This window comes from Ammospiza nelsoni, chromosome 12 (genome assembly GCF_027579445.1).
Source record: "Ammospiza nelsoni isolate bAmmNel1 chromosome 12, bAmmNel1.pri, whole genome shotgun sequence".
Classification (NCBI taxonomy): Eukaryota; Metazoa; Chordata; class Aves; order Passeriformes; family Passerellidae; genus Ammospiza; species Ammospiza nelsoni.
The window spans coordinates 11,405,687-11,432,329 of NC_080644.1; the positions used below are offsets into that span (position 1 = coordinate 11,405,687).

At 42.0% G+C, this 26,643-nt stretch overlaps 1 protein-coding gene across 4 annotated transcripts in view; it reads right to left on the reverse strand.

Moving 5' to 3' along the window:
- Nucleotides 1-26,643, reverse strand: part of PTPRT (protein tyrosine phosphatase receptor type T) — a 489,384-nt gene that overhangs the window by 35,812 nt on the left and 426,929 nt on the right. For 3 of the 4 annotated variants that reach the window (XM_059480540.1, XM_059480539.1, XM_059480538.1), the window contains 3 exons: nt 21,640-21,675; nt 11,699-11,886; nt 5,522-5,609 (listed from right to left, as the gene is read on the reverse strand). In XM_059480540.1, coding sequence (XP_059336523.1) covers nt 5,522-5,609; nt 11,699-11,886; nt 21,640-21,675 — 312 coding nt within the window. Of the gene's footprint in view, nt 1-5,521; nt 5,610-11,698; nt 11,887-21,639; nt 21,676-21,879; nt 21,958-26,643 lie in introns of all 4 variants that reach the window. The other variant, XM_059480541.1, reaches the window with a different exon arrangement.

Genomic DNA, 26,643 nt, shown 5'->3' on the forward strand with positions numbered 1-26,643 from the left:
AAGTTCACTTGTAAATCGCTTTTTTCCACAAAAAAAACTTTGGGATTTGACTAAAAAAAAAAAATAAGGCAAATTATTATGCTCTTAGTAGTAAGGATCTTGTAGTTAGGGTTTTTTGCCTACAGACTTTAAAGAGCTATTTAAAGAACAGCAAATGCATTTATTATCTCTTCTCCCAGTGGTTAAAACTTATTTCTGATTCTTCTCTTTATCCACTGGACTCCTCTAGCCAAGGACACAGAATTCTTGGCAGACTGAAATGAAAGTGTTGCTCAACTCTTCACTAAATTTATCAGACATTATATCCCTGTGTGTTGAAAATGGACTCTAAAAATATTAAAAATTAAGGGTAAACAGAAAAAAAAAAAAAAGGAAAAGTTGCATTCAGGACCACAAAAAATAGAAAAAAACTTAAGAAATGTGTAAATGGTTTTATTTCTCCCTGCTTACTCCACTCCTTCTGCTAGTTAGCAGAACTCTAAATTTATATGAAGAGTAGTTTGACTGAAAATTGGTCTTAAAACAGACTTCAAAAATGACAAGAATTTCACTGAAAAGCTCTGTGCTCCCACTTTAGCACAAAATTGTTACTGTTTTAAACTCCTGTCAAAATTCCCATTAGTGATCATTTGAAGTATCATTGCAATTTCTCCATGTCTCATTTTGACACCAGCGCTGGATTAATCTCACACAACTTTCGCCACCGAAACATTACACAGCTCATCTCGACTGCCTGCCAGGGTTCCCCACTCAGGGGTGGAGAAACACACACAAATCTGCAGATTCACCCCAGTTCTGGGACAAAACCATGATTCATCCTCACTCTGTGCTCCCCTTTCTGCCCCCACTGACCCTGGAGTGTGCCATGAGAGCTGGGCAACATCCAGGTGGGATGAATCACACCCTGCCAGGGCCAAATTCCTTGGATATCACACAAATTCCATGGATATAACACAAATTCCATGGATATCACACACATTTCATAGATATCACAGAAATTCCATAGATATCACACAAATTCAATGGGATGTCACACAAGTTCCATGGATATCACACAAACTCCATGGATATCACACAAAATTCCACGGATATCACACAAAATTCCATGGATGTCACACGAATTCCATGGATATCACACAAATTCAATGGGATATCACACAAATTCCATGGATGTCGCACAAATTCCATGGATATCACACAAATCCCATGAATATCACACAAATTCAATGGGATATCACACAAATTCCATGGATATCACACAGATTCCATGGATATCACACAAATTCAATGGGATGTCACACGAATTCCATGGATATCACACAAATTCTATGGATATCACACAAATTCAATGGGATATCACACAAATTCCATGGATGTCACACAAATTCAATGGGATATCACACAAATCCCATGGATGTCACACAAATTCAATGGAATATCACACAAATTCAATGGATATCACACAAATTCAGTGGGATGTCACACGAATTCCATGGATATCACACAAATGCCATGGATATCACACAAATTCCATGGATATCACACAGACATGCAAGAGTTTAGGAACTACAGAAGAAATAATGGAATAAAAATGCCTGGAAATTTAAGATTTGTATTCTAAATGTCAAGCACAGGCACCAGCTGTCTCTGGAAGTGCCCAAGGCCAGTTGGACAGGGCTTGGAGCAACCTGGGATAGTGGAAGGTGTCCTTGCCATGGCAGAGGTGGAACTGGATGAGCTTTAAGGTCCCTTCCCACCCAAAGTCTGGAATTCTTTGCAGTTTTTTTTTTTATTTCATTTCTTATCCCTGTCTGTGAGCAAGAGGTTCTCTCCACCTGTGTGCCAGCTGAAAGCTTCATCTCTTCCACCCCAAAATTCTCTGATTAATTGTCAGTTTTCCAACACAACGCATATGGCAGTCAGAGAATGAAGGAAACAAAGTAAATTTCTCCACTGTCTTTTTGTCACCAGCTCTGCAGGTTTTAGTGGACCATCATGAGAATTCAAATAGAGGGAAAAAAGAAAGGCACAGAAAGTTCTCTCCATCAGCAGAAGCAAAACATCATCCTATCTCTTCCCATCCTCAGCTCTCATCTGAGAGCTTTTATTCTCCCACAATGTTAATGGCTCTAAATCTTGGCAAGATGGAGAGAAATCAAATAGAACCAAAGGTCCCATATAGCTTCTGGACATTTTCTCTTCTCTTGTAATAGATTCAGCTCAACATCCCTCGCCCAACAATCACTTTCTGATGCTCTTTGAAGCTCTCAATATCTGGGCCCTAAAGCAGAATTAAATCATTTTGCTGCAGCACATAAATGGGTACACTGCCTACGCTTGTCCCCTAAAGAAAATCCTGGCATCTCCACAACTCTCTTTGTTTTTACAGCTTTTATAAAAGTGCAGGAGCAAAGCTCATGGGCTTTGTTCATACAATAAAAGGTTCAAGCAGGGCAGTTTCTTCTAGCATGGTAAGTCTGTCTGCAACTTCCCACAATCCATAGTGGATTTCTGTGGTCGTGCAGACCCCAAATCCACTGCTCAGCTTTTCCTTCCTTGCTCCAAAAACTGTTACAGATGGGAGGGAATGATGGAAACCTGGGAGAGCTCTTTGAGTTCTCCTGCCCCTCCTCTGCATGAACAGCTCTCAGGCTGGTCTGCAGCTCTGCTTTGCAAATGTTAAGAAGAAGAGCAGGTGTTGGGGCTGGCAGTGTGATCCAGGTTTTCAGAGAGAGGCACGGTGTTAATGCAGCTCTGGGAGAGCAGTGAGCCAGTAAAACAGTCCTGTAAGCGTGCTGTTACCCACGAGGCTGTAAAGACAAGATCTAATCTGCTGTGATTCACTGAGCAATGCTACTCACTGCAAGGGCTTACAAACCCACATTCTAACACCAGTCTCTGAAGCTGCTGCTTCAGAAGTCAGATCAAAACATGACTTTCTAATTCACTCCCCAGAAGGCAGGGGATTTGTTGTACAGGAGGGATAAATGGTTAAATAAATAATGTTAATTGCTACATGCAGCCTTTTACCAAACAAACTGGTAGGGGCAACCAGTGCCTGCTCTGGGTTTCATCAGCCACTGCAACTGAAGTACAACAAAACAGCTCAGTGTATAACTGTGTTCCACCTCCTCTGCCAGGCTTTTGCCCAGTTTGTACCCACAGAGCACAATTTGTTATCATGACCTGCCTGGAGGGAAGCACTGCCCTGCTATTCTCAGCTCTGCTCTCCATCCTCTGCTCTGGCTCCTGCCCTGACTCTACTCAGGGAGTTTGTCCAACTCACCCACCAGTGAGGTCTGGCTCCAGGCTCAGCTGATAACTCTGAAATAATTTTACAAAATACCAGATGAATTACATGCTCCTTCCCTAGGCATCCTTCTTTTCTTCTCCCTTCCAAGCCTTCTCAATATCACTATTGTATATTTCTAAATTCTCCTGGCCGTCTTTTAAAAGAGCTCTTGTCTCCTTCTCTTCAACAAATATTTGAAGAGAAGAAAGCCCACTCCACCCTCTCAGCCCCATTCCCAAATCTTTCCCAACAGTCCTCAAACTTGAGCTCCTTTTCTGACACTTCACACCCTGCAGATTCTTGTTCCTTAGCTCTGATTACATTTTGCATTCCCTTATTCAAGTTCATCACCTCTTATCTGCACGGCTGCTGTATTTATATTTAGAGCTAAAAGCCTCACGTCACTCTTCGTTAGGCAACAATTTGTCTTTGTGAACACCTTCTCTTTAGATAACATCCCATTTATCTTCCTTGATTTTGCTTTTTGAACTCCTCACATTTCACTTGGAGTTCAAGGTTTTCTTCATGACCATCTTCAACAGAAATGAGATGGAAGCTTTTGCACAGTTTTGCCTCTTTTCACCTCCTCTTTTGAATTATGCCAAGTGCTTCCTCAAAATAATACAGAGAAACAAATCCTTTCACATTTCCTTCCTTATATCATACCACAGCACTTCCACTTTCAATCTAGAAGTGGATGATTCATCTGTCTTAGACTCATCTAATGGAGTTAATTGTATGGAGAGGTGAACAGAGGCTCTGTCTGGACATCTCTCTTTGCCACTGGGACACAGAAAGCTCACGGTGAGGTGGAGCTGAAATTGAGGGAGACAACTTCCATGCTAATTGCAACATTCCTGTACTGTCACTTCCATTTCCCCATGGATAAAAAACACTGGTGAACTTGGTGACCTTTTCACAAACCACACAAAGCCAGCAGCAGAACTGGGATCACATCAGGGCTCACAAACTTCAATCTTCATTTCCAGATTCCTTCATCTTTACCATGGGGCCCCTGAACTGAGATGTTCTAGGTCATTCCCCAAAACTGGCACATGAATCACTTATCTCAAGGCTTCAGAGAGAGGAGTAATGATGTGTGAGTTGAGGTTTCTTTATGAAGAAGTTGGGTTTTTGGGTCAGTTGAGGTGTTGTTTTGGTGCTTTTTTGGTGGTGATTTTTTTTTTTTTGTGGTTTTAAAAATTTTTTTAGTACATTCTATCTGTTCTACAAGAAATACATTTTTAACCCCAGAACAAAAATATAGTATGAAATATATCACTCAGCACAACTTAATTTGGCTCTTAGAGCATTCTATAGATTTTCCCAGTCATGAAAATCTATGGCACATTCATTTATATTCCGATTTCTTATTCTGATGGTTTCAAGCTTGGCTTCTCCAACTTGATTCAGCTCAGCAGCCCTTGAAAAGAATTAATTCTCATACCTCCTCTCCCCAGTCATTATCAGGAATAATGAAACACTGGTTAACTGTCTGGAGAGCTTCTGGAAAGCTCAGTTTTGGAGAGAAACTTTGGAGGAGGCTTCACAAATATCTGACAAAAATGAGGAAGGTGAGTTTAGTCTTGCTTTTAAGAATAAAGGTGTCCTAAATAGTTTTATGGACTCTTTCCTGCCCTGCAGTTCTGCTCTGTATTGATATTCCTGTAACATCAACAGGAACTGATGACTGAAAGAAGTAAGCCAAGACATTTTAGTGCATTTTCAGTTGCCTTATTATGATCCTGAGGCAGAAGTTAAGCTTGTCCCACCCTTCAAACCAGCTCTAGGGACCAGCAGTGACTGCTCCACTGGCTGCTGACCACAGGGAAGGAGAAAACCTGGCCTCTGAGCCATGGCTAAAAGTCTGATCCATCTGCAGCTCCTCTCCTTTGTGGCACTGGAAGCTCTGGGGTTTGCAGTGAAAATAGACAGAAAATGGACATCATCACATAAAAAGTGACAAAAGGATTTAGCCCTTGAGCTACAAACCTAAAGCAGAAAGCAAGGCAGGCAGAAAATGTGTAACATCATGCAAGGATGTTATGCAAACTAAGGATTAAAAAAACATGAAGTAAAATAAACCCCAGGAATAAAGCCTGTAACAAATGGACCGAACACACTCAGTATTGCTAGCCAGCTCCTGGTGAGCTTCTCAAACACACCCTTCTCCACAGCACACAGGTAAGATCCCCCAGGATGCCCAGTCCAATGTGAATTTACACCTACAGGAGATTATGTTTCCATATCTGTTCTTGTTGCGGTTCTCATCTTCCTTGGCCGTATCCCAGGACGCCGTCTGCCCCTCGGGGAGTGCCTGCAAAATAAACAGTAAGGGAGGGCTTAAAACACCTGGTCAATGCCTTCAGGTGGGGGAAGAGACCTAAAGAAGAGCAGGGCAAAAATAAAGGAGCTGCATAATACAGTAGCTGACCAAGGAAACACTGTGGGTGAGGAAAGGGCATCTCCACTATTGGGAAAAGCAGAGCTCGTGCAGACCATTTGCATCTCTTGTCTTCTCCTAGCCAAGAATCATTTTCCTCCTGCTACTTTACATCAAAAAAAATCAGGGGAATTTGTTTTTGGCTGCACAGTCACAGGTTAACCTCATTGCCCCTGTAGAACAAGACTTGGGGAGATTTCACTTGACTACACCTCTAAGAAAACTCAGATGGTTGAAACCCAGTGCTCAGCCTTCAATATTTAAGCTGAAAATAGAGTGGTTTCATCTATTTCTGTATTAATAATGGGTGATGCAACACAAGCCATTTGCTGGATTTCTCTGGGGAAAGATAAAACAGCTCAGGGTTTTAGATCATGTATAAAAAAGGGAGGAAAAACAAGGTAAAGAATGCTTGTGAAGCACAAGAATAAACAGCCATTTTCCTAAAATCTGCTCTTTCAGATGATGAAGGAAGAGGGAAAGGAACTGGCAGCACACATTGCCACCCTCCCTGCAGCTCAGCCCTACAACTATTCTGCACACCCTCACAGGAGTCACTTTATCCTAGAGACATGTCCAGGAGGGATTTTCAAGGTAGAGCCTGGAAAGCACCAGCTGGGGATGGTCCTGCCTTTCTTGGAAAAAACATGGGTGAGCAGCCCCTCCTGAACTGCCTCTCCTCCCAGATGTACCCCCTAACACGATTCTACATCACTAAAATCATCATTGGAAGTTTTATTATTTCTTGTCCTTGGGGAATTACAGAGGGTTTATACCACAGTCGTTGTAGAGTCACATCTGCCTCAGCCAGCAGCGGGTAGTTTGACACAGCTGTGTTACAAAATGAATTTATATTCATCTTCACAAGCCACCCAGGTCTATTATGTGCCTGAATGCAATAGCGGAGAGACACAATTAGGATCTACAACGCTGGAGTTACAATTAAACTTAATATGAGCAAAGCCCTGGCAGAGCAGATCGCTGTGAATTTCCCGCAAAGGGTTCCAGGACAGAAAATGTCAGGCACTGCAGCACTGCCACGAGTTCTGCTGACAGAGACAGGGACACTGAGTTCCTATTCAAAAGCCCAGGAGAAAGAGTAATAACTCCGTAATTGGTGAGGGCTTTGATCACACATATATTTCCTTTGCAGACTGTTGTTTCCAAAGAGCAGCTCATCTTCTGAGGAAAAACACCCAACCAAGAAACTCACACACAACACAAAAAAAAAAACCTCTGAGTGAAAGAAAAGAGGTGAAGAAGGCTCATTTTCATCTTCAAAGAGCAAGGAAAAAGGTGCCTTATTTTTCCACTAATATCAAATTACAGCAGATTGACCAGAGAATGGCAACTGTCATTAGGTGCCTAATCAGAGCTATCTGAAAAGAAAAAGAAATAAAAGAAGATCCTTTCTCATGACTTCCACATGGGAGAAGCTATCTTGGCTAGAGAAAATATATTCAGGCCCAATAAATCCCTTCTCAACAAACCGTATCCTTTCATTTGATTTGAACATGCAATTCTCCACTGAAATTGATGTTTTTATATTTGCTGATGGAGCCTCCGAAGATTTAAGAGGCCAGGATTTTTCATTGCATTCAATCCCACAGAAATCCCTGCTTTCCAGAGAACTGACCAGCTCTGAAGGGAGGGAGCACAGCTCTGCTTGGTGGTGAACACAAACCACCTTTGCCCCTTACATCCCCACTTTTATAAACATCAGATGAACAAATTGGAGAAACTCCATGTACAACCCAAAGAATTTGCCCATGAGATCCCAAAAAATGCAGCACCAAGAATTGGAGCTACATTAAAAAAAAGACAAGAATATGGATTATAAATTGGCTTGCATCCAGAAAATGAGGAGAATGGCTAATGCTTTGTTCCTTCAGGTTTTTATGGTGCAATAAGTATCTCTATAATTGTGAAAAGAGTCCTGCTTCTATCTGCATTATCATCAATGTTAAATCAGGACAGATCACTCAGGCACTGGTATTTAATCCATTTTTCCTAGGAAATTCTCCCCCTTCTTCCTCTGACTTGGTAACAGAAGACTTTTAGTGTTCAAAAAAAATGATACTTGATTTTAAAGCTTTTTCTACTTCTAAAACTGCCTAAACTTCTCTTAGAGAAGTTTTGTGAAATCTATATTGAAATATCTTCCCACTAGTGGAATTTAGGTTACAGTGAAGCTTTTTAAGCTAAATTGATCTAAATTTTAGCTGAAATTACAAGCATAGATCTCTCAAAGTCAGCTTCATCTCAATCAAGCTTCCTAAGCACCACAGCCCAGCCATAACTGAAGTGTTCCCATTAAACTGAGGCTCCCTGCAAGCCAATTTGAATTTTGGATGGATGCATTTAGTTAGTTTGCTGTTTGCTTTTAATTTAAATACAAAAAATCTAATCCTTCATTTTCACTGATCCACCTTAATGCTGCACTTTTGCTGCCAAACCCAACAACATCAATTCAAAGCCTTCCTGCTCATCCCAAAGTGTGCCATGGAGCCCTGGCCCTCCTTCTGAAGCCATTCTCTTCTCAACAGTGGTGGACAAACTCTTCCTACAAATCTGATGGGAGCCAGAATTAAAAATTACCTGGACTACAAAACATAATCTGAAAAAATAGGTATTTCAGCCATTCATTTTGCAGTGTCCCATCATAGCCCGGACCATCAGATCTATTCTTCAGGCCAAATGAAAATGTGTAAGCAGAAATCAAAGGGTTAAAGTCTGGGGGTGAATTCCACTATCTGAAGGCTCTCAGCACTAAGATGTTTGAGGAAAGGAGCCACAAAATCTAAAATAACTAAACAGTCTCAGTAATGCAGCAGGAGAATGTGCATTAGTGACATCCTAAATCATAATGGAAAATGAGTCTGGATAATTAAGCCTATTATCTCCTTAGCCAGTAATTGGTGCTTGCAATAAGTCTGTGGGACTGGTCCCACAGCTCCCAACAAATCAGAGCTGATATGTTCTGGAAAAGGAACTGGTGACATTTAAATGTGTCCTGTTTAAATGTTTATGGCTATTCCCAACCCCAAACAGTGCCATCTACACCCAGCACCGCTGACAGATTTTTCTCCTCTGTTCCTCTTGTTTTATCACTGAACAGAAGCAGCAGCCAAAAAGGCCCAAAGTCCCACTTTGCCCTCAGGTGCAGTGTGCAGCCCTAAAATAACACAGACAGGGAGTGCTGACAGATTCTCCCGCTACTCACACCCGGTTAACACTCGTTTCACACCAACACTCACACCCCTCACACCATCCCCTCCTGCTTCTCAGCTCCTCCTGGAGCTACCAGGAATATTTTTCTAGATGCCTTCAGCAAAACAAGCTGCCTGTGCTCACACGTGTAGGTGCAGGCATCCTTTAAAACAAATATAGAATGCAATTTCCAGGTTACTCGGCGGAGATGGGAAGGCACGGAGATAAGAGATTGTCATGTGTGACTGATATGCTCCGTTCAAAGTGATTTTTCATGAGAGTAAAATTATTTGGTAACATGTCACTAAACAGGCTGCAATTTATGCTATCAATTTGCAAAGTAAGTAGAAAATCAGCTCCTTAGAAGAAGAAGAGAAAAAAAAAAGAGCATATTTGGAGGTGACACTGATATTAGTGTCTGAAAACACACTTTAAAAGAGACATCAAATTCTTTCTCGAGATTTTATCAGCTGCTCTGCAAAGCGTGTGCAAAGCCAATTTTGCAGCTCTGTGCTCCTGCAGATGCCAGGCTGAGCCCCCACTCAGAGCCAGCTCCAACCTCCCACCTTCCAGGAGCTCTCCTGCTCCCTGACACCCTCCCAATGCTATTTGGAGCTGAGGTGCTGCCTCCACCCCATCTCCAAACCCAAATCCCACCGTGGAAAATGCCTGGTGGGACAACACAGGGGATTTGTGAGCTTGTGGCATTCTCCAGGCCAGTCCTTGTGAAGAAAGGAATTCTGCAAAGCTGTGTAATGCCATCATCCTTACATAGGCCTGCAGACAGCACTTTGTGGGGAAGGCAGAGCTCGTGGAGCTGAGAGTTGCATTGACATTTTTCATGCTAATGTGCTATTTTGATAATTACCCATGCCAGCACCAGAAAATTACATATATGCCAGCACCTGTTTTTCTTCTTGAACATCAAGAACTGGGTCTTAGGGCATCCGTAATGGAGCTCAATGCAGTTTTGGGTACTCCTCATGGAAATGAAGGCCAAGGGGGGGCTAAGAAAATCTCCTCAGAGAATTATTAACCTTTTTCAATATTAAACAAAGCTCTTTATATAGGTAGTTTAATTAGCATACTTGATTATGGGGCAAGAGTGCCTAGACCTGGTTAACATACAGTTCCAGAAACATGTGCTATGACAGTTTTTGATGCCATATGATTAAAAAAACACTCCCTGGTGAGGACCAGGAAAAGACAGGCTCCCAATTACAGCAAACCTCAGCACTGAGGACACAAACCCCATGGACTCATACTTGCAGGGTAGAAAAGTGAGCTGTTTTCATTAAGAAACTTATTTTCACAGCTGTTACATTATTTTTAAATAGTTTTAATGCCACTATGCATATTAATTTCTTATTACCTTCCCACGAGCTTACTACATTCATTATAATTATCACTTGCTAGAGCTGAGTCTCACATATGTTTGATGCTATTTCCCTCTTCTGTTTGCTCTGCTCTAAATGTGTTTTCCTCTTCCAAATCATCCCCAACATCATGTCTTCTGGTCATGTGGAATATATTCCTGGTAATTCCAGGTTGCAGGGGAAAGAGGTGAGGGGAAATAGGGCAGCTTTCATTTTTCCAGCATAGGTTTTACTCATTGTTGATAGAGGATGTCAGTCAAGCCTATTCTGAGCCAGAGGTTTGATCATATTGGAAAATTTCACCTCCATTTAAGCTACACAAATACCTGACAATTGTGCATTGAGGTCATTGCTCTGTGATTTCATGTGATCAGTTATGGGAGAGAACTTGGAGCTCCCAAAAAATTCAGGCAAAACCCTTTCCTTTTCTCACAGCCTGGCTCACACTACTCAAGGAAAACATCCATAAGGAAGGGACTGTGGGAGTGCATGTTCAGCACCTGCTGAATATTCACTGTCTGCTCTTTATGGGACAGAGGCATGGGCACAGTGTCAGCCACTTTCTGCTGTACTGAACACCCTCTCTTTGGAATTGAGGGCCTCCAAAGACTGACACTGCAAAACCCTGCCCTCAAAACCAACATCAGAAAGAAAAGGATTAGGAGGGTGAATTAAGGAAAAGAAACTCTCAAACCCAGCCCCTCTCCTCTCCCAAGCTTCCACCCCTCATGAGTGCAACTTCCCTACTCAGTTGTGAAAAATGCCAATCACTTGTTTTTAAATTTTTCATAGTAATGAAATGGTTATAAAAATTGTAATATAATTAGAGTAATAATAATTTGGACAATTAGGATTAGGACAATATGAGACAATAAAAACAAAGAGTTATGGACAGTCCGGGAACCTTTTTCTGGGCAACAAAAGCCTGAAAAAGGCCCCATGTTAACAGAGGATTAACCCTTAAAACAACAGCCTGTTGCATATTCATACACCTCATACATGATGCATAAATTCCATTCAAACACAGGATTCTGTCTGGTCAGTGTCAGCTTCTTCCTCTGAATCCTAACAGCGCCTTCAAACCTGAGCAAGTCAGGAAGAAGTTCATTTCTTCTGATAAGGGAGCAATAGATTCTCTTTCTCTGAAAGATTCAGGTGTCCTGTGGCTGCTATCTCACTGTGAGTCCTTTCTTTAAAAAAGTATCTTACATAGCATAGTTTCTATTTTAACATTATGTTATAACCTAAAACTATATTTAGCACACTACTTAACACACCATAACTTTCTAGCACAGCATATATAATATTCATTTGAATATCTACGAAAAGCCAATCATAAAACATGCATTTTCTCACATGAAGAAAAGTTCCTCTCACCTCATACTCCTCCTTGAAGCCATAGCCCTGTCCCCTCTTCATCTGGGTGATGTGCTGCAGCAGGTCTGCCACGCGGATGGCGGGCTGGAACTGCCCCCGGGGGTAGGACATCTCCACGGGCTCGCAGCTGCGGTACGGGTGGGTCTGGATGGTCAGCGTGGGCTGGGCCAGCTCCCCGTGGCTGCTGTCTGTGGGGACACAGCGGGCACAACAAGCTCTCAGCTACCTGATTTTCCCAGTTTCGTCCTCTCTCTCTTTATTTAACGCCACCCCGCAGGGCGGCGCGGGCAAAAGGAAGTAAAGAAATGAATAGAAAACACAGGTTTATCTAAAATGCCAAGAAGGACTAAATCATGCTTGAATATTTTTTTTTGTGTCAAGCAGACAAACCCAAAAAAGACAAGGAGAGAGTGAACAGCCAGTCAGGCTAACAAGGAAATGGCACATCTCCACAGCAACTCCAACAGAGCTACTGTCTTCCCAAACCTGCAAAGAACATGGCTCAGAGATACACAGAGATGAGCATGAGATCCAGGCAGGATTTGGGGTGTACAGCATGAGATAACTGAGAGGGACCCCCGTGACGAGCAAGCAAATGATTAGCATTTCAAACAAGTCAGGATGCTCAGGCAAAGTCAACTGTTTTGCTAGTTCGGGCCTAAAATTTTCTATGTCAATGAGAAAGATGTAATATCATCAGTAAAAAAAATAAACCAGCATAAAAATATAGTTATCTTGTGTGCAGAAATTTAAATTTCATATATGTAAACTTAATAGAAAAGCGGGTCATTTTGAAAGAAGTGGATTTAAAGAATTCTATCACTATGAAGATGGAATTGCAACTTCATATTCCCAGCAAAACTGTATGTACAACAAAATATTCCCAGTGAACTAAGAGAAAAGAAATAATAACTTCAATAACCAAACAATTGACTCTAACAATCTTTAACAACAGGAACTCAGACTAAATGAAAAATTCAATGACTTATCTAGCAGAGCTGTCCAAATTTAAGTATTTGGCCAAATATAGCAGTGTTTTGTCTAGGACTGCAGGGATCTGAGATGCTCATCTCCTTCCACACATAAAACCTGCATCAATTCTTTCTGGCCTTACCCAGACCAAGGTATTAGCAAACAGAAAATGCATCTCCCAAAGATTGTTCACAAAAGCCCCTTGAGCTTCCACACACAGGGTTTGTTTCTTACAGCAAGTTCACTGACAAAGAGCTGAAACACCACCCCTTGAGAGCAACACTGCGGCCACGTTTTTAAAGGGATAAAGAATAAATCAAATTGCAATTTCAGGGCGATTTCTGTGAGGCAGAAATAATCTTGGAATGCTCTTGTAAACACTGCTCTGCTTGAGAAACCACTGTGGTGTTTGGGCAGGGGCTGCCCATGTCCCTGCTGCAAAGGTGGGCAGGAGCAGAGAGCTGAGGGCATCCCACCGTGTCCTCAGCACAGACATGGCAAACAGCAATTCAGCTGGCTTATTATTAGATTAGGGCAAGATGTGAAAGCAGGGATATGCTCTGTTTGGTAGCTGCAGGACTGTGAGGAGATAGGAATGCCAGCAGTGGACACTGCTGCAGGGCAAGCTCATCAGCAGTGGGACATCAACACGGCTGGGGGATGAATTATCAGAGATGCTGAACACAGCCTGCTCCTCTGAAATAAATTAGCACAGTGATCATCTGCTTTGAAGATTAGACTCCTGAATTTAAGGATTTCTGAGTCCCAGGTTCTCATAAACACAGTCACATTCCCAGGACGCTCAGGTTTACAGAACCACGGCTCAAGCAAAGCAACCCTCAAACACAAAATGTGAATAAATTTGGGATTTAAGGAAGAGTAACATCCAAAGCATTTGTATAATCATCCCTAATGCTCTGACTAATGACAGTGTGAGAACTCTGAACAGAGGGAATTTCAAGGCTTATTAATTCCCCTAGTTGGATTCGCTTTCCCAGTGCATCTTTGCTCCCCTATTCCCTATTAACCTCCTGTAATGAAAAGGAGAAGATTTTTATCGCGGACCATTTCCGACAGACGTACTATGCTTAATTTTCCATCATTAGGTTTAATACAAACCCAATTTCACAATTGGCTTCTCCGAGGAACCTGCAAGTAATGCCACATTTTTATCAGCCCCAATTAAAAAACATTACGAGATCCCAATTCAAGAGGGAGCCTTAAAACTAATGTGTGGTTCTGGTGCTAATTCAGGCAGGGCACACGCAGAGCACAGGCGACTTTTAAAATGGAGCTCAGATCAGCCAGCTGCTTTGCAGGCAATTACTAATTTCTCTCTTCATCAGTTCCTTTAATTCTGGTGTACTTGGCTCTCTTCTCAGAGTAATGTGTCACGGGGAGAGGTGAGAGCCAGGAAAGTGGTGGCTTGTTCTTTTCAGACAGCTTCCCTTAAGGTAGGCACTCATGGTGTGGAGGTGGGACTAAAAGAAGGTGCTCAGCAGCAAAGAGGGGTCTGTCTCTGGCCTTTGAGTCCATAGTGACAGCTGGTCTTTTTGGTCAATGAGATAAAAATTGGTGCAAGTCCCTCTGATTGTAGGAACAGCTCTTGTGGCACAGAAGCTCAGAATGGTTTGGGCTTGGAAGGGACCATCTCATTTCAATATCCCAGGGTGCTCCAAGCCCCATCCTACCTGGTCTTAGACACTTCCAGGGATCCAGGGGCAGCCACAGCTTCTCTGGACACCCTGTGCCAGGGCCTCAGCACCCTCAGAGGGAAGAATGCAAAGTGTGGTCTGTGGCAGCACCAAGCACTGTTTGTGTGCCTCAGTCAGGTGATTCTGCTTGAAGAAAAGCACCACACAATGTGGGTCACCCCCTCTCCACCCTGGGACACACAGCTGAAACTGCTCAGGCCATCACCTCCTCCAGTCCTCTGTGACAAACACATCATACATGGCACCTGAGCTACCTGCAAAAAAAATCCCAACGCCAACAACAACAACAGCGCTGGACTCTCAGTTACTCCCACCAGCATTTTATCTAGGCCAAGCAAAATATAGAGGGGCTTTTCTCGGCACAAATTGCTGTGTGTGAGCTGAGCTTAACGCTTCCATGTTCTGCTAATAAAGGCTGATGCAGGTTACACGTTGTTCCCTCTCCATCTAATCACCCCAGAGTGTGGAGCTAAGCGCGGTAATGAGGCGCTCGGGGAGACCAGCACCTATCAGGATGTGTTTGCAGCAATTCTGTGAACAATTCAAAATGCAGGTGGGAGGGGAGGTAGCAGCACACTAATCTCTCACTAGGACAGTCAACCAAAAGAGTCTTTGGAGGGCTGGCAAACAGGCTTTGCTTTTCCTTCTGGGCGCAGCTATAAAGCACATCTCATTCCTTTTGGCACCATTATCACTGGGAAAGACAACAAAGGTTCCAGCAAAGTCAGGCTGCTGCTTTAATTGTTGTAATAAAGGCAAGTTAAAGAAGTTAAAGTAATTTTCCACAGTCCCTTTTCTCTGTCTGCTTCTCACAAACATTTCCCCGGTCCCCTGCAAATGAAAATGACTTTGCAGGACAAATTGGCCAAGACTTTGTACTAAATTTTTGGCAGTGCCTATAAAGCATGTGTGCCTTTGGTGAGTTTTCAGTAAGAAAAGCAAAACAGAAAAATAGTTTTTGTTATTTTTTTTTTTTTAAGTGGGAAAGTTGCAGGAAATAATTCACTCTACTACTCAGAAACTACTAAATGTAGAGGATCATGCATCAGGTGTTTTTTTAAAATTATATTTCATGGGCACATTTATCCTAGTTATATATCCTTTTGCTTTTGATAGGAACTCACCCCATCACATTTCACTGCACTCCAAAGATGGAATACCATTCCAAGAAATGATTCAAATTAAAACATTTCAGGAGGTGGTGATTCCATTCTGACCCCAACAATTGTGGCGATGGTTAATTACCCTTGCTGACTAAACATTTCTTAATTGCAATTTGATTTTGCCTAGCTTCGATTGCGGGCACTGAATCTTATTATACCTTCTGTTAGATTAAAGAGCCCTCTGAGCATTTGTAATCCTGACCCGTGCAGGCACTGATCAAATCACTTCTTCAGCCTCTCTTTGATCAAGTAAATCAATTGAGAGCTTCTGAAGTCTCATTAGGGCAGGCTGCTCAGGGCCCCGGTTCCTTCCTAGAACAATCTCCAACTTTCCACAGTTCCATTTGTGCAGCTGTAAATAAGGCAGGTATTCTGCATGTGGCTGGGAACACACTGTTGGTGACAGGATTGCTTCTAAAATCAGCAGCTTGTGACAGCAAAGGGTGTTGCCAGCTTGTTTGTTAACCCTTTTCAGTGCCACTCTTACTCCCCATATTAAGATGTCCTTTGCCAACTCAGATGTTTTGATTCTGGAAGCTGGCATTTTCATGAAGTGTCCCCACCCACTAAGCCTAATTTTCTTTCTAACTCCCAGAATTTTCTACGATTTTAAAGTCTTTTACTATCAGAAGGATATGAGCTTTAAAGTTCCTTCCAACCCAAACCATTCTGTGATCAGCTTGAGAGTTCACCTAACACCCTGAAATTTTGTAGAAGACAGTAAATTAGTGATTCCCTGTCTCTTACACAGTTTGGCCAATTGGGAAACTCTTCAGGTATCTTGGCTCATATGTTTAGTGTGAAACTGCAGATAAGCAAATGTAACAATGCTGACCTCACATATTCTCAAATTCTCCCTGCCTATGAAATGGTGATTTTTGTGAATGCCTTTGCAGAGGAAATAATCATGAAGTTGCTGGGATCAACCCTGAGGTCTTGTTGTGCCCAGAAGTAACAGAGTCCAGCACACAGAGAGGAGCTGAAGCAGAGGTCACTTCAGTGGAATCTTCCCCCACCTGATGAGCAGCCCTGACAGTGAGTTATTATTGCTTGCCTGCTGCTGCACCACCTTGTGTTCTGTACTTTTGTGCTTCTCAGACAAGTAAAACAAATATGTTTGCCTCCACAGAAAAACTGATGAACTTCTCCATAAATGTCACAGATAAGATGAAGAGCAGATGAGAAATTAGATTGCCAGTGTGGAAGTGGCTCTGTATGATCAGAGCCCTGTGCAACATCCCAGTGAGGCTGCTGGGAGGGGTCCTGCTCACCCAGAGCACCTCCAGGGATTAAAGCTTTAGATGCTTTTATAGAGATCATTTGTTTTGTAAACACAGTTAGGCTGAGAAATTGATATCTGGGCACAGGGTATGATGTTGTCTCCTGACCAGAAAACTCAGCCATGCCTCTCACAACTAAAAGCAAAGCTGCACTCTTGTGTCATCTTCTACACTTCTCTCAAAACTTTTGCTTTAAGGCCCACAAATTCCTCCTGTGACTAAAATGACAGGGCTATCATATCTGCTTATATTCTTTATTCTCTTAGCCTTGGCAAGTGATAAGATGCGATACGACATCCTTTGCACAAAATAAATTATGTTTTGAGAGGTGTTTGTGATGGATTTAATTACACACAGAGCCAGTCTCTCCACACTAGAGCAAAGGCTGTCAATTCTTTGACATCTTCCGAGGGTGACTAGAGCATGGCTAATACCTCTTCCCTCTACACCAGGGATATGGTGCAAGATGAAAAATAATTTGCTTTTTTGTGTGTGTCAAGGTTTTATTATATGATAAATACCCAGCTCTAATATTCTATCTACAATACCAGCAGTGGTATGGCAAACTGAAGGCAAAACACCATTTATCTAATGATATCAACTGAGCTCTGAAAAGGCACAGTCCTTAACAAAGCCTTCTGACAGCAGGCTTGACAGAGCACAGAGGGTGCACCTTTCATTTCAAAGGCTTGAAGAAGCCACATTTTAAAAAGTAGGTAATTTTTTTATAGATTCTAGAACTTTGTAAGAATTGCTTGGTTAACACCAAGCATAAGAGTATTCTAATCTTATAACAGCATTCTAATAAGAATATTGAAGTATTCTAAGTGTATTCTAGCATAAGAGTATTGTGATCTTATAAAAACTACTACATACATTTTCTTCATCAGGTAACATAGAAGAAAATCCTGTTAAAGGTGCAAAGAAGATGCTTTGGTGAGGTGGCCAATTATTTGGGATTATTTGGTGGAAATGTAAATGGGAAGCTCTTTGGATGTGTGGAGCTCACCAAGCCAATTCTGTCTTTGCCTCCTCAGTGAAAAGAGGCTGCCAGACCAACCCACCTTCCAGAGACATTCACTTACAACTGGAAAACATCTGCAAACTTCAAAACAGCACATGAAACTACAAGCCACTAAAGACTGGAAGAGAGGGGTTTCCAGTTCTGCAGGCAGGAAGAAATGTAAGAGAAATTCAGCTCAAGGCCCAGCCTGCCAAGATCTGAACCTTTGGTGCTCACTCTGCTCCTGACAAACCCCAGCACAGAAAAATACTGGGAAAACCTCTCCCACAGCTCCTTATTAGAGGCTAGCTTGGCCTGGAAGGCTTCTGATGCAACTGAGCAGGTCAAACCATGGAATTTTTGAGCATCCATTGCATAAAAATCACTCATCCCACAGTAAAAATTCAGTGGCAGAGGCACCTGCTAAAGCAGCAATACTGGCTTCTTATCATCTTTGAGTTATTCAAACTAGACTAGGGGTGTACACACAGCAGAGTGGTTAGGGGTGGGCAAAAAAGCTACAGAATCTAAAATCCATGGAAAATTTCTATGTCTTTCTAAGCACAGCCAGTTTTTTGTCTCAGTCTTTGCATCAGAGAGCTCTCTCTGCTTGTTCTGCCCATCTGCAGGCACTAAAATCCCTGTTCTGTCTGGAGGGTGGTGACTCTTGTGAGGATCCTCATGAGCAGCTGGAACGAGAACAAGGCTCAATGTCCTTTCCTGCTGCCAGGAGATGCCAAGGGATGCAAGGGAAGGACATCCTGACTAAAATCCCTGTTCTGTCTGGAGGGTGGTGACTCTTGTGAGGATCCTCATGAGCAGCTGGAATGAGAACAAGGCTCAATGTCCTTTCCTGCTGCCAGGAGATGCCAAGGGAAGGACATGCTGGTTCCCCTGAAGAGATCTCCTGAACATCTTCAAGAGATGCTGGACATGAATCTTTTCTCCAAAAATAATCCCTAAGGTTGTGGTACCTCATCTTCAAGTGAAAATCTACCTCATTTATTTTTTAGTGTTAAATAACACTAAAAAATAGTGTTATCTAACACTATTCCCTATCTCTAAGTAAGGATGTTTGAGCAAAACATTTAAAATGCAGAGTTGTCCACAACTGGAAGAGAAAATGGTTTCACTAAAAACATTAATAAAAAAGCATTAATAAGGAATTGAGATAGAGGCAAATCCCAAATCTCCTGTATCTTCCATGTCACAGCCAAGCCTAGGGAGACATGCAATACTGCAAATATAGAACATTTATTAGCAGAAAGCATAATAGATGGGAACAAACGGTACTGAATTGCAGGTACAGATATTGGTAGTGGTATGACTAATCCCTTTTCAAGATATGTTTTTCTTCCCAGGGAATTAATATTAATAAACATCAAAAATTAAACTTCTTTTGCTCATACAGCCACATCTAACATCTGATGGATTTGTCTGAGAAACCAGAATGCCAAGGTTATAATTTGTCTGCAAGTCACAAGATAGAAATTTCTCCAATGTAAGGGGCTGTTTCACAGGCTGTTAAATTCAGGTGGAACTGGGACAGTGACCAGTCTGTGTAATTTATGTCTTTAAAGTGCTCTGTACTTAACTTCCCATGTGTAAAACAGGGATATCAATCCTTACACAGATATAGTGCTTAGTAGAAAATTGAAATATTTTTGAATACATAAGCACAAGGCTGGTTAGATTCCTATTTCCTCTTTTTCATCTATAAAATTTTGAGTTTTAAAAGTTTTGGGGGCTTTTGCTGTGGCAGGAGAAGCACAGAGGGAACCCGTTCCTTGCTCCAAGAGTACCAAGAGTGCAGTTCACATCTTAATTCCATCAGGGCAGAGGGGGGAAAACAGCTCCCCAAAGAATGACCAGGCTTTTCCAGATGCCAGACAGACAGAGTTTGGTATCTTCCATCAAACTGCAGGTCAGAGCGTTGTTTCTAAAGTGCAGCCAAAAGAGAATCCTGCCTTTAGGCTTTTCTGCTGATGACACCGAGCCTCTGGGAAATGAGAGCAAACCTTCTGGGAAATGGAGACTTTTCCTTCCCCACCCCATTCAGAGCATTTTGGCAGGCAGCAGGATGGATGTGTGTGTTGTGGCAGCCCCTCCAAGCCTCTGTGCCAAGTGACAACCCAGGAACCACTGGTTGTCATTTCTTCCAGGTCTAACTGTGGCCCCTCCGCATGTTCTGAGTGACGTTTGAAGCAGTCACGGCAGTTTACTGTGTCTGGAAGGAACATTTATTGTGGATAATCCAAAATGATAAATCCCACTGGCTAGATTCTGATCAGCCACACATCATCTTTCTGCTCCATAGAGTAAGAATTAATAAATCAGAGAATCAGAGAGGTTTGGGTGAGAAAGATCACTCAGTTCCACCCTTTACCAGGGGCAGGGATACCCTCCACTGCCCCAGGGTGCTCCAAGCCCTGTCCAACCTGGCCTGGAACACTTCCAGGGATCCTGGGGCAGCCACAGCTGCTCTGGGCACCCCACAGGGCAGAATTCCTTTCTGATATCTAATAGAGCCACAGAACAGCCTCTGCCTCTCAGGACGTTTGTTATCCTCTCAAATCCATACCTGACTGCCTGAAAGATTTAGCATTTAACTCGCAGCATACAGAACCAGGTGGATCCACTTCCCAAAACCCAGCCAGGAATTTCTCCAAATAACCTTTATCCATGCAACTTCACCCAAAACTGCAGCTCTCACCTGCTGCACATGTGCAAGTCCTCACTTAAATGTGCAACCCTTGAGGCAGGTCTAGCTGAGCCTCACACACAGCACAGGAGGGTGGTTTTAAATGGAAACAGGGTAATTCAGAGTAGATACAAAGAAGAAACTGTCTATAAAAAGGTACAGGTTGCCCAGAGGGGTGGAAGATGCCTCATGCCTGGAATGTTACAGGTGAGGTTGGATGGGGCTCTGAGCAATCTGGTCCATAGGAAAGTGCTCCTGCCCATGGCCTAAAGAGCTTTTAAAGATCCCTTCCAACCCAAACCATTCTGTGGTTCTGTGTCAGCCGCACAGGCACAACCAGCTGGGGGAGTGGGAAAGGGGCCCAGAACTCCAAATCTCACGGACAAAAAAACCCAATATATGTCACCATGGTATTTTCTGAAAAATCCCTTCACCAGGATTTCTTCTCCTGGCAAGATGAGAAGCCTCAGCTTCTCCATGTTTTGCTGCTCAAGAATGTGGTCTGGAGATTGTTTATCCAAATATGTGAATTGGTTTTAATTAGTGACCAATCATGGTACAGCTGTGTCAAGGCTCTGAGGAGTCACGTGTTTTTATTATTCATTCTTGTTAAGCCTTCTGATGTATCCTTTCTCTTTCTTTAGTATAGTTTTAGTATAGCATAATATAATATAATATAATATAATATAATATAATATAATATAATATAATATAACATAACATAACATAACATAACATAACATAACATAACATAACATAACATAACATAACATAATATAATATAATATAATATAATATAATATAATATAACATAACATAATAATAAGCCTTCTGAGAACCTGGAATAAAATTCTCATCTCTCACCTCATCCTGGGGACCCTCACAAACACCACAAACATATCCTTGAAAAAATGACTAAACCTTAATTTTTGAATTTTTCTTTCCTTCGAAAGCAATTAACAGCAATAACAAAACACAAATGAAACAAAAATTTTCTGATGAACCCACGAGCACAGGATTAATTCTGATTTTGGAGTGTTATTTTCATTTCACAGAGAGTGTTTTTGCTCTCCAGCTCAGCCCAGCACACCATACCTGTCCTCTTACCTAACAGCGTGGTCGATGGGACGGTGTCTGATGAAACTTTGAGATGGAATTCCGTTCACCCACACGACAGGGATTCAATGGAAATCAACAGAGGATCAACAGGAAAAGAAAAGTTACAGAAAATGAAAACAAGGTTAGCTGTGCCTCGCACTCGGAAGCCTCGGTCTGTTATAGGTTATATTGGGTAACGTACAAAAGCAAAGAAAATTTAGGAATGAAAGAAAAGTCTGGCACTAGTACCTGAGTAGTAGGAATTCAACATAGATTTGCTCTGAAGGGTTTTGCTTTGGACAGAAAATGAACAAGGAGAGGGTGATGCTAGGTAGGAAAGACATAAGGAAAAGACTTTAGACATATATTAAGAGAGAGAAAGAGAACAGGGAGAATGTTCCTCAAAGAACACAGTAATATGGGATATATAAGGCTTATCAAAATGAATTATATTTTTCATTTCAACATGCATATTACATTTATTACATTGTCATCATGATGGATTTTCTTTAATATAAGCACTCCAGACCCCAAATATAGGATTATAGTTACTGTAAATCAATGTGTTCCTAAATAGGATACACACAGAGCTACATTCATAGGTCTATATTCTAAATGTTCTTTTTTTTTTTTTTAACCAAAAGAACAAACTTAGGGTTTTGTCTCTAAGAGGAAATTCCTCAAAAATGACCCCCAGAATACAAACTACAGAGAATCAGTATTGACAGTAAAATAAACCTACTCAAACACAATGTACCACAAAAATACACAGGTAGGGTAGCAATTTTTTGGTTAAAACATTGCAACATTACAAGGGACTTGTTCTTCAACCCAGAACTGTTCATAGCAAATCCTATAATCCCTTCCCCTGTGAGCTGGGTTCTGTCAAGCATCCTTGCCTTCCCCCATTACAGCATTAACTTTCTCTGGACAAGAATCTACAAATTTCCATATTAATCAAATATTTTTTAAAAGGAGGAAGGGCTCAACATCTTCATGGTAGATTCTTGTCTTGATAGTAAATTTATGAGGCTGGTTTACACCTACAGCAGCAAACATGCACATTCTTATGGTAATCCATCACATTTGAAGGCATATTCTTTTGTTATCACTCTGCATTCACTCTCAGAGTTACAGGCATTTATATATCTCTTCCTCAGAATGTTGGGAAACAAGCTAATACAAATCTCAGTACATCAGAAAGATGACAACAGATAACACAGGAAAAACTATTCCATAGCCCAACAGAAGTAGATAAAACTCAGTGTACATCAAAGTAATTTCAGAAGCAATTTTTTGTAGCTACGGAGCAAACATTGCTTTAAAATTTCAAGTTATTCTATGGGGACAACCAAAGAAGTCACTGGTCTAGGGAAGTCCATAAAATCAGAATTACTCCTGAGCAGTTTATAACATCTGGTTCATGAACTCACTCTCATTCTGCATTCTCACACCTTATTTTCAGACCTACATGACTTGGAAACACATTAAAACAATCCAATTCCTCTCTGCTGGAGCTCTGCCCCAGCTGCCTTAACTCACAAAGTTCCTCTGCTCTGGGGCCTCTTGCACTTTGCCAGCCTAAATCAGACCCTGCTCTCACCACACTGAGGGCATGGCCGCGTTTCAGATAACATCAAATAAGATCTAAACACATCAATTGGTTTGCCCAGTGTCCCAGGGCAAGGCCACACTCAGGGCTTGGGGCAGGACTCAAGTTTTTCTGGAATTTGGGAGTGTAAAAGAACTCCTAGAGGCATGCTGCCCTTCCAGAGCTGCTGAGGATGGATTTCCAAATAAACACCTCATGTCAGTGAGTTTGATTAAAGATGTTATCAAATGAGGTTTATGACATGAATTTGTGTTTGTGACATGGGGCAGTGACTTTTAAATTCAGATTAAAAAGAGGGAAAAAACACCAAATAAACCCAAACAAAACCAAGAAAAAACCCAACCCAAAACCAAAACAAATTAAAAACTAAACAAAAAAACCTAAACCAAAACAAATATCCCCCAAAACCCACCAACACAAAAGAGAAGTTTCTTAAAACTTTGGGGAACTTGTTTCTGAAATCAGTCAGGGTGTATAATGAGATGTATACACAGGGCTGCTTTCTAACTAGCATTTCTCACAGGCACTTGGGTCTCTAATCAAAGGAAACATGTCCAGAGAGGATTTCACATCAGGGTAGAGATTAAGACTTCATTAAAAATTCTCTTTGTGCTCCCTGGAGTGGCACGTGAGGCCACACAGATCCCTCCAGTCATGCAGAGTGGTGAAGGCTCCTTCCTATTCTGAAAATTATTCTTTAATTTTTATAATACTTCCTAAACTAGCAAACCCCTCAAGAGTCCCATGGAAGCCAGTAAAAGGGAATTTAGTACATTTTCCTTTTATGCCTTTGATAAAATGTGGGCTTGTCTTTTATTTTTAAATTATTTTAAGATTTTTTTTACTAAAGGAAGTGTCTCATGTCCACAACCCTACAAGTCCTTAGACAGCATTTAGCAGGTCACCTAATTATGAGTGAAAATTATCCATGGGGCAGGAGTAAGAACTTCACCTTGCTGTGCTTGTCTTCTGTGAAGATCTTTGCATCTCACTGATCATAAAATCATGGAAGATTTTGGAAAGGTGTGAATTTTGATGGTTCTTGGTACAAATAGATCCCTTAATAAACCCTGAGTGCTACTTGCCTACACCTCCCTCTCATCTTCTTGTTCTCATAAGTGAAATCACACTGGCTTGGTAACTTATGGTAGTGGTTCTGACGCAGAACTCAGATCCCCACTTCCAGAATGCTCCGCCTGAAGCATTAAAGCCCCTCCTTCATCTGTGTCCCTCCTGCAGGGTGCCTGCAGAGATGTCTCCCCCCAAAATGGGATGTCAAACAGGTAAAGCATTAATTAAAGCACCTTATTAATCAGCCCCCAGCAAAACTGGCTGCATTTTAATGGTTGAAATGCTCAGAATCCAACAGCTCCTGCCAGAACCCCTGCAAGGATGCCAGGGTGGGACAGGGAATTCTCCTGGACAAGGCTGGTCCATGGCAGTTCCTTTGCGCTGATCCACTGCTGCCCATCCCATCTCTGCCACACTGCCCATGATTTCTGTGTGCTCACAACGCCCTGCACACCCTTCTGGTCAGTGCAGACACTGGGGGGCAAATTTAGGCCCACTTTGTTTCCCATTTCCCACCTTGCTCCATAATAACCCTGCCCTGAGCCAATGTCCACAGGTGACTGTGCTGCTTCCCAACATCCCTGCACTCCAGGGAGCTGCTCTGCCACTGCCAGGGCCATCACCTGCCTTTCATGGAGCTGGGATATATTGATAGCTTAAAAAAACCCAAGATACTTGAGAGAATGACCAACTGTGACTGCTCATAATCCCCAGGTAAAAGCAGACAAGCTGAAACAGCCACAGACCAATCTATGTTTCACCAAACACCTTCTCTGGTTCTGTGGAGTGTCAGAGACAGCAGAGCTAAGTCCAAAAAATCTCTAATTTCAACACCTGTATGTATCAGTGAGAATCCTGCAGGATAACAACTAACACTGCAGAATGGGAAGAGGGATGAGGGGCTTTGCTTCAGGTCAGGGAAGATAAATGCCCAATTCTCTTCCTCTTTTCAGCAAGACCTGGGGTCTTGATGCCTCAACAGAAAACACGGGGCTGATAAGGAGGAGGGCAGCTGTTCATTTTTTATCTCCCTCATGGTGCAGAGCATCAGGCAGCACCTTGAAAGTGGGATTTTTTAAATTAATTGATTTAGAAATAGTCCTGTGTGGTGGCAGGCAGGGAAACAGGGTAAGCAGCAGCAGGAGGACGGGCAGGACTCACCCAGGAGCAGAGCAGGGGCCAACTGGAGGGAGATGGGAAAAGAAAAGCTTCTGTAGGCACTCCCTGAGTTTGTTCTGTCTGAAAAGTTATCAGAATTGTTGTGACAGAAAGTAAAAGCCGGAGGCAAGGACACAAGCCCTGCAAGGACATTTCATTCTGCAGGTAAAGTTGCCTGCAAGTCACTCAATAACTGAGGGATCCCACTTAGCAAATTGTCTTGTTCTGTTTGATTGCTTTTGTGAGCTGGCAAGGTGATCCTGGCATTGAAAACACTTTGCTTCTCTTGGTGGGCTCTTCCTGCAAAAGGAGAGGGGCATTTCCTCATCCCTGCTGCAGCCAGCTGAGGGCAGGACAGAGAGGGTGGCTGCCCATCATGGGCTGCTGTGAATGCTGTTTACTGTTGGCAGGCAAACAAAAAACAATTTAAGAATGAATCCGACTGCTGCTTAATTCTGTTGATTTCAACAGCTCTGGTGGATAAACCCTCTAAAACTCTATTAGTTAGCAGAAAGGTTAAGAAATAATCCTATTATGTTATTCAAAAGTAGGCCTGTATAGAACCCACAAGTATTAAACTCCATTAAGGCAATTTATTTTATTTTTCTTTTCAAGGAATTCTTTTACTCATAAAATTCCTGTATCAGCATGTGCACACTACTGCACAGAACTTACCTCCAACACCTCAGCATCCTGGACTTGGCAGTAAAAAATTTGGAGAAATCACGAAGGTTTATTGATAAGTCTTTCTCATAGATATGAGAGGGAAAAAAATAAATATGAGGAAAAGAAAATAAAAATAATCCACCCATGACTGATTCAGGTTAGGGGAAAGCAGTAATAAAATCTGCAGAGATGTCAGACAAGTAAAGATCTAACTGATTAAAAAAATTGAAAACCTGGAGTGCTGTTTCTTTACAAAATTTGATACATCGTATTTTCTACAGTTGCCATTTCAAGCAAATGAGTCAGCTGACTTAATTAGCCTGTCAAAATAACAAGGGTGGGGGGAAAAAGATAAGGTCACATTTCAAGCTCGTCTCTTTTCTAATTTTCTGGTTGGAAAAAGAATCCCCAAACTTTCAGAAGCCCAGATTCTGAGGGAAGTGTTGAACATTTGATTTTCCCCACACTCCAGCCAAGCTGCCTCTGCTCTTTGGGGATACAACACT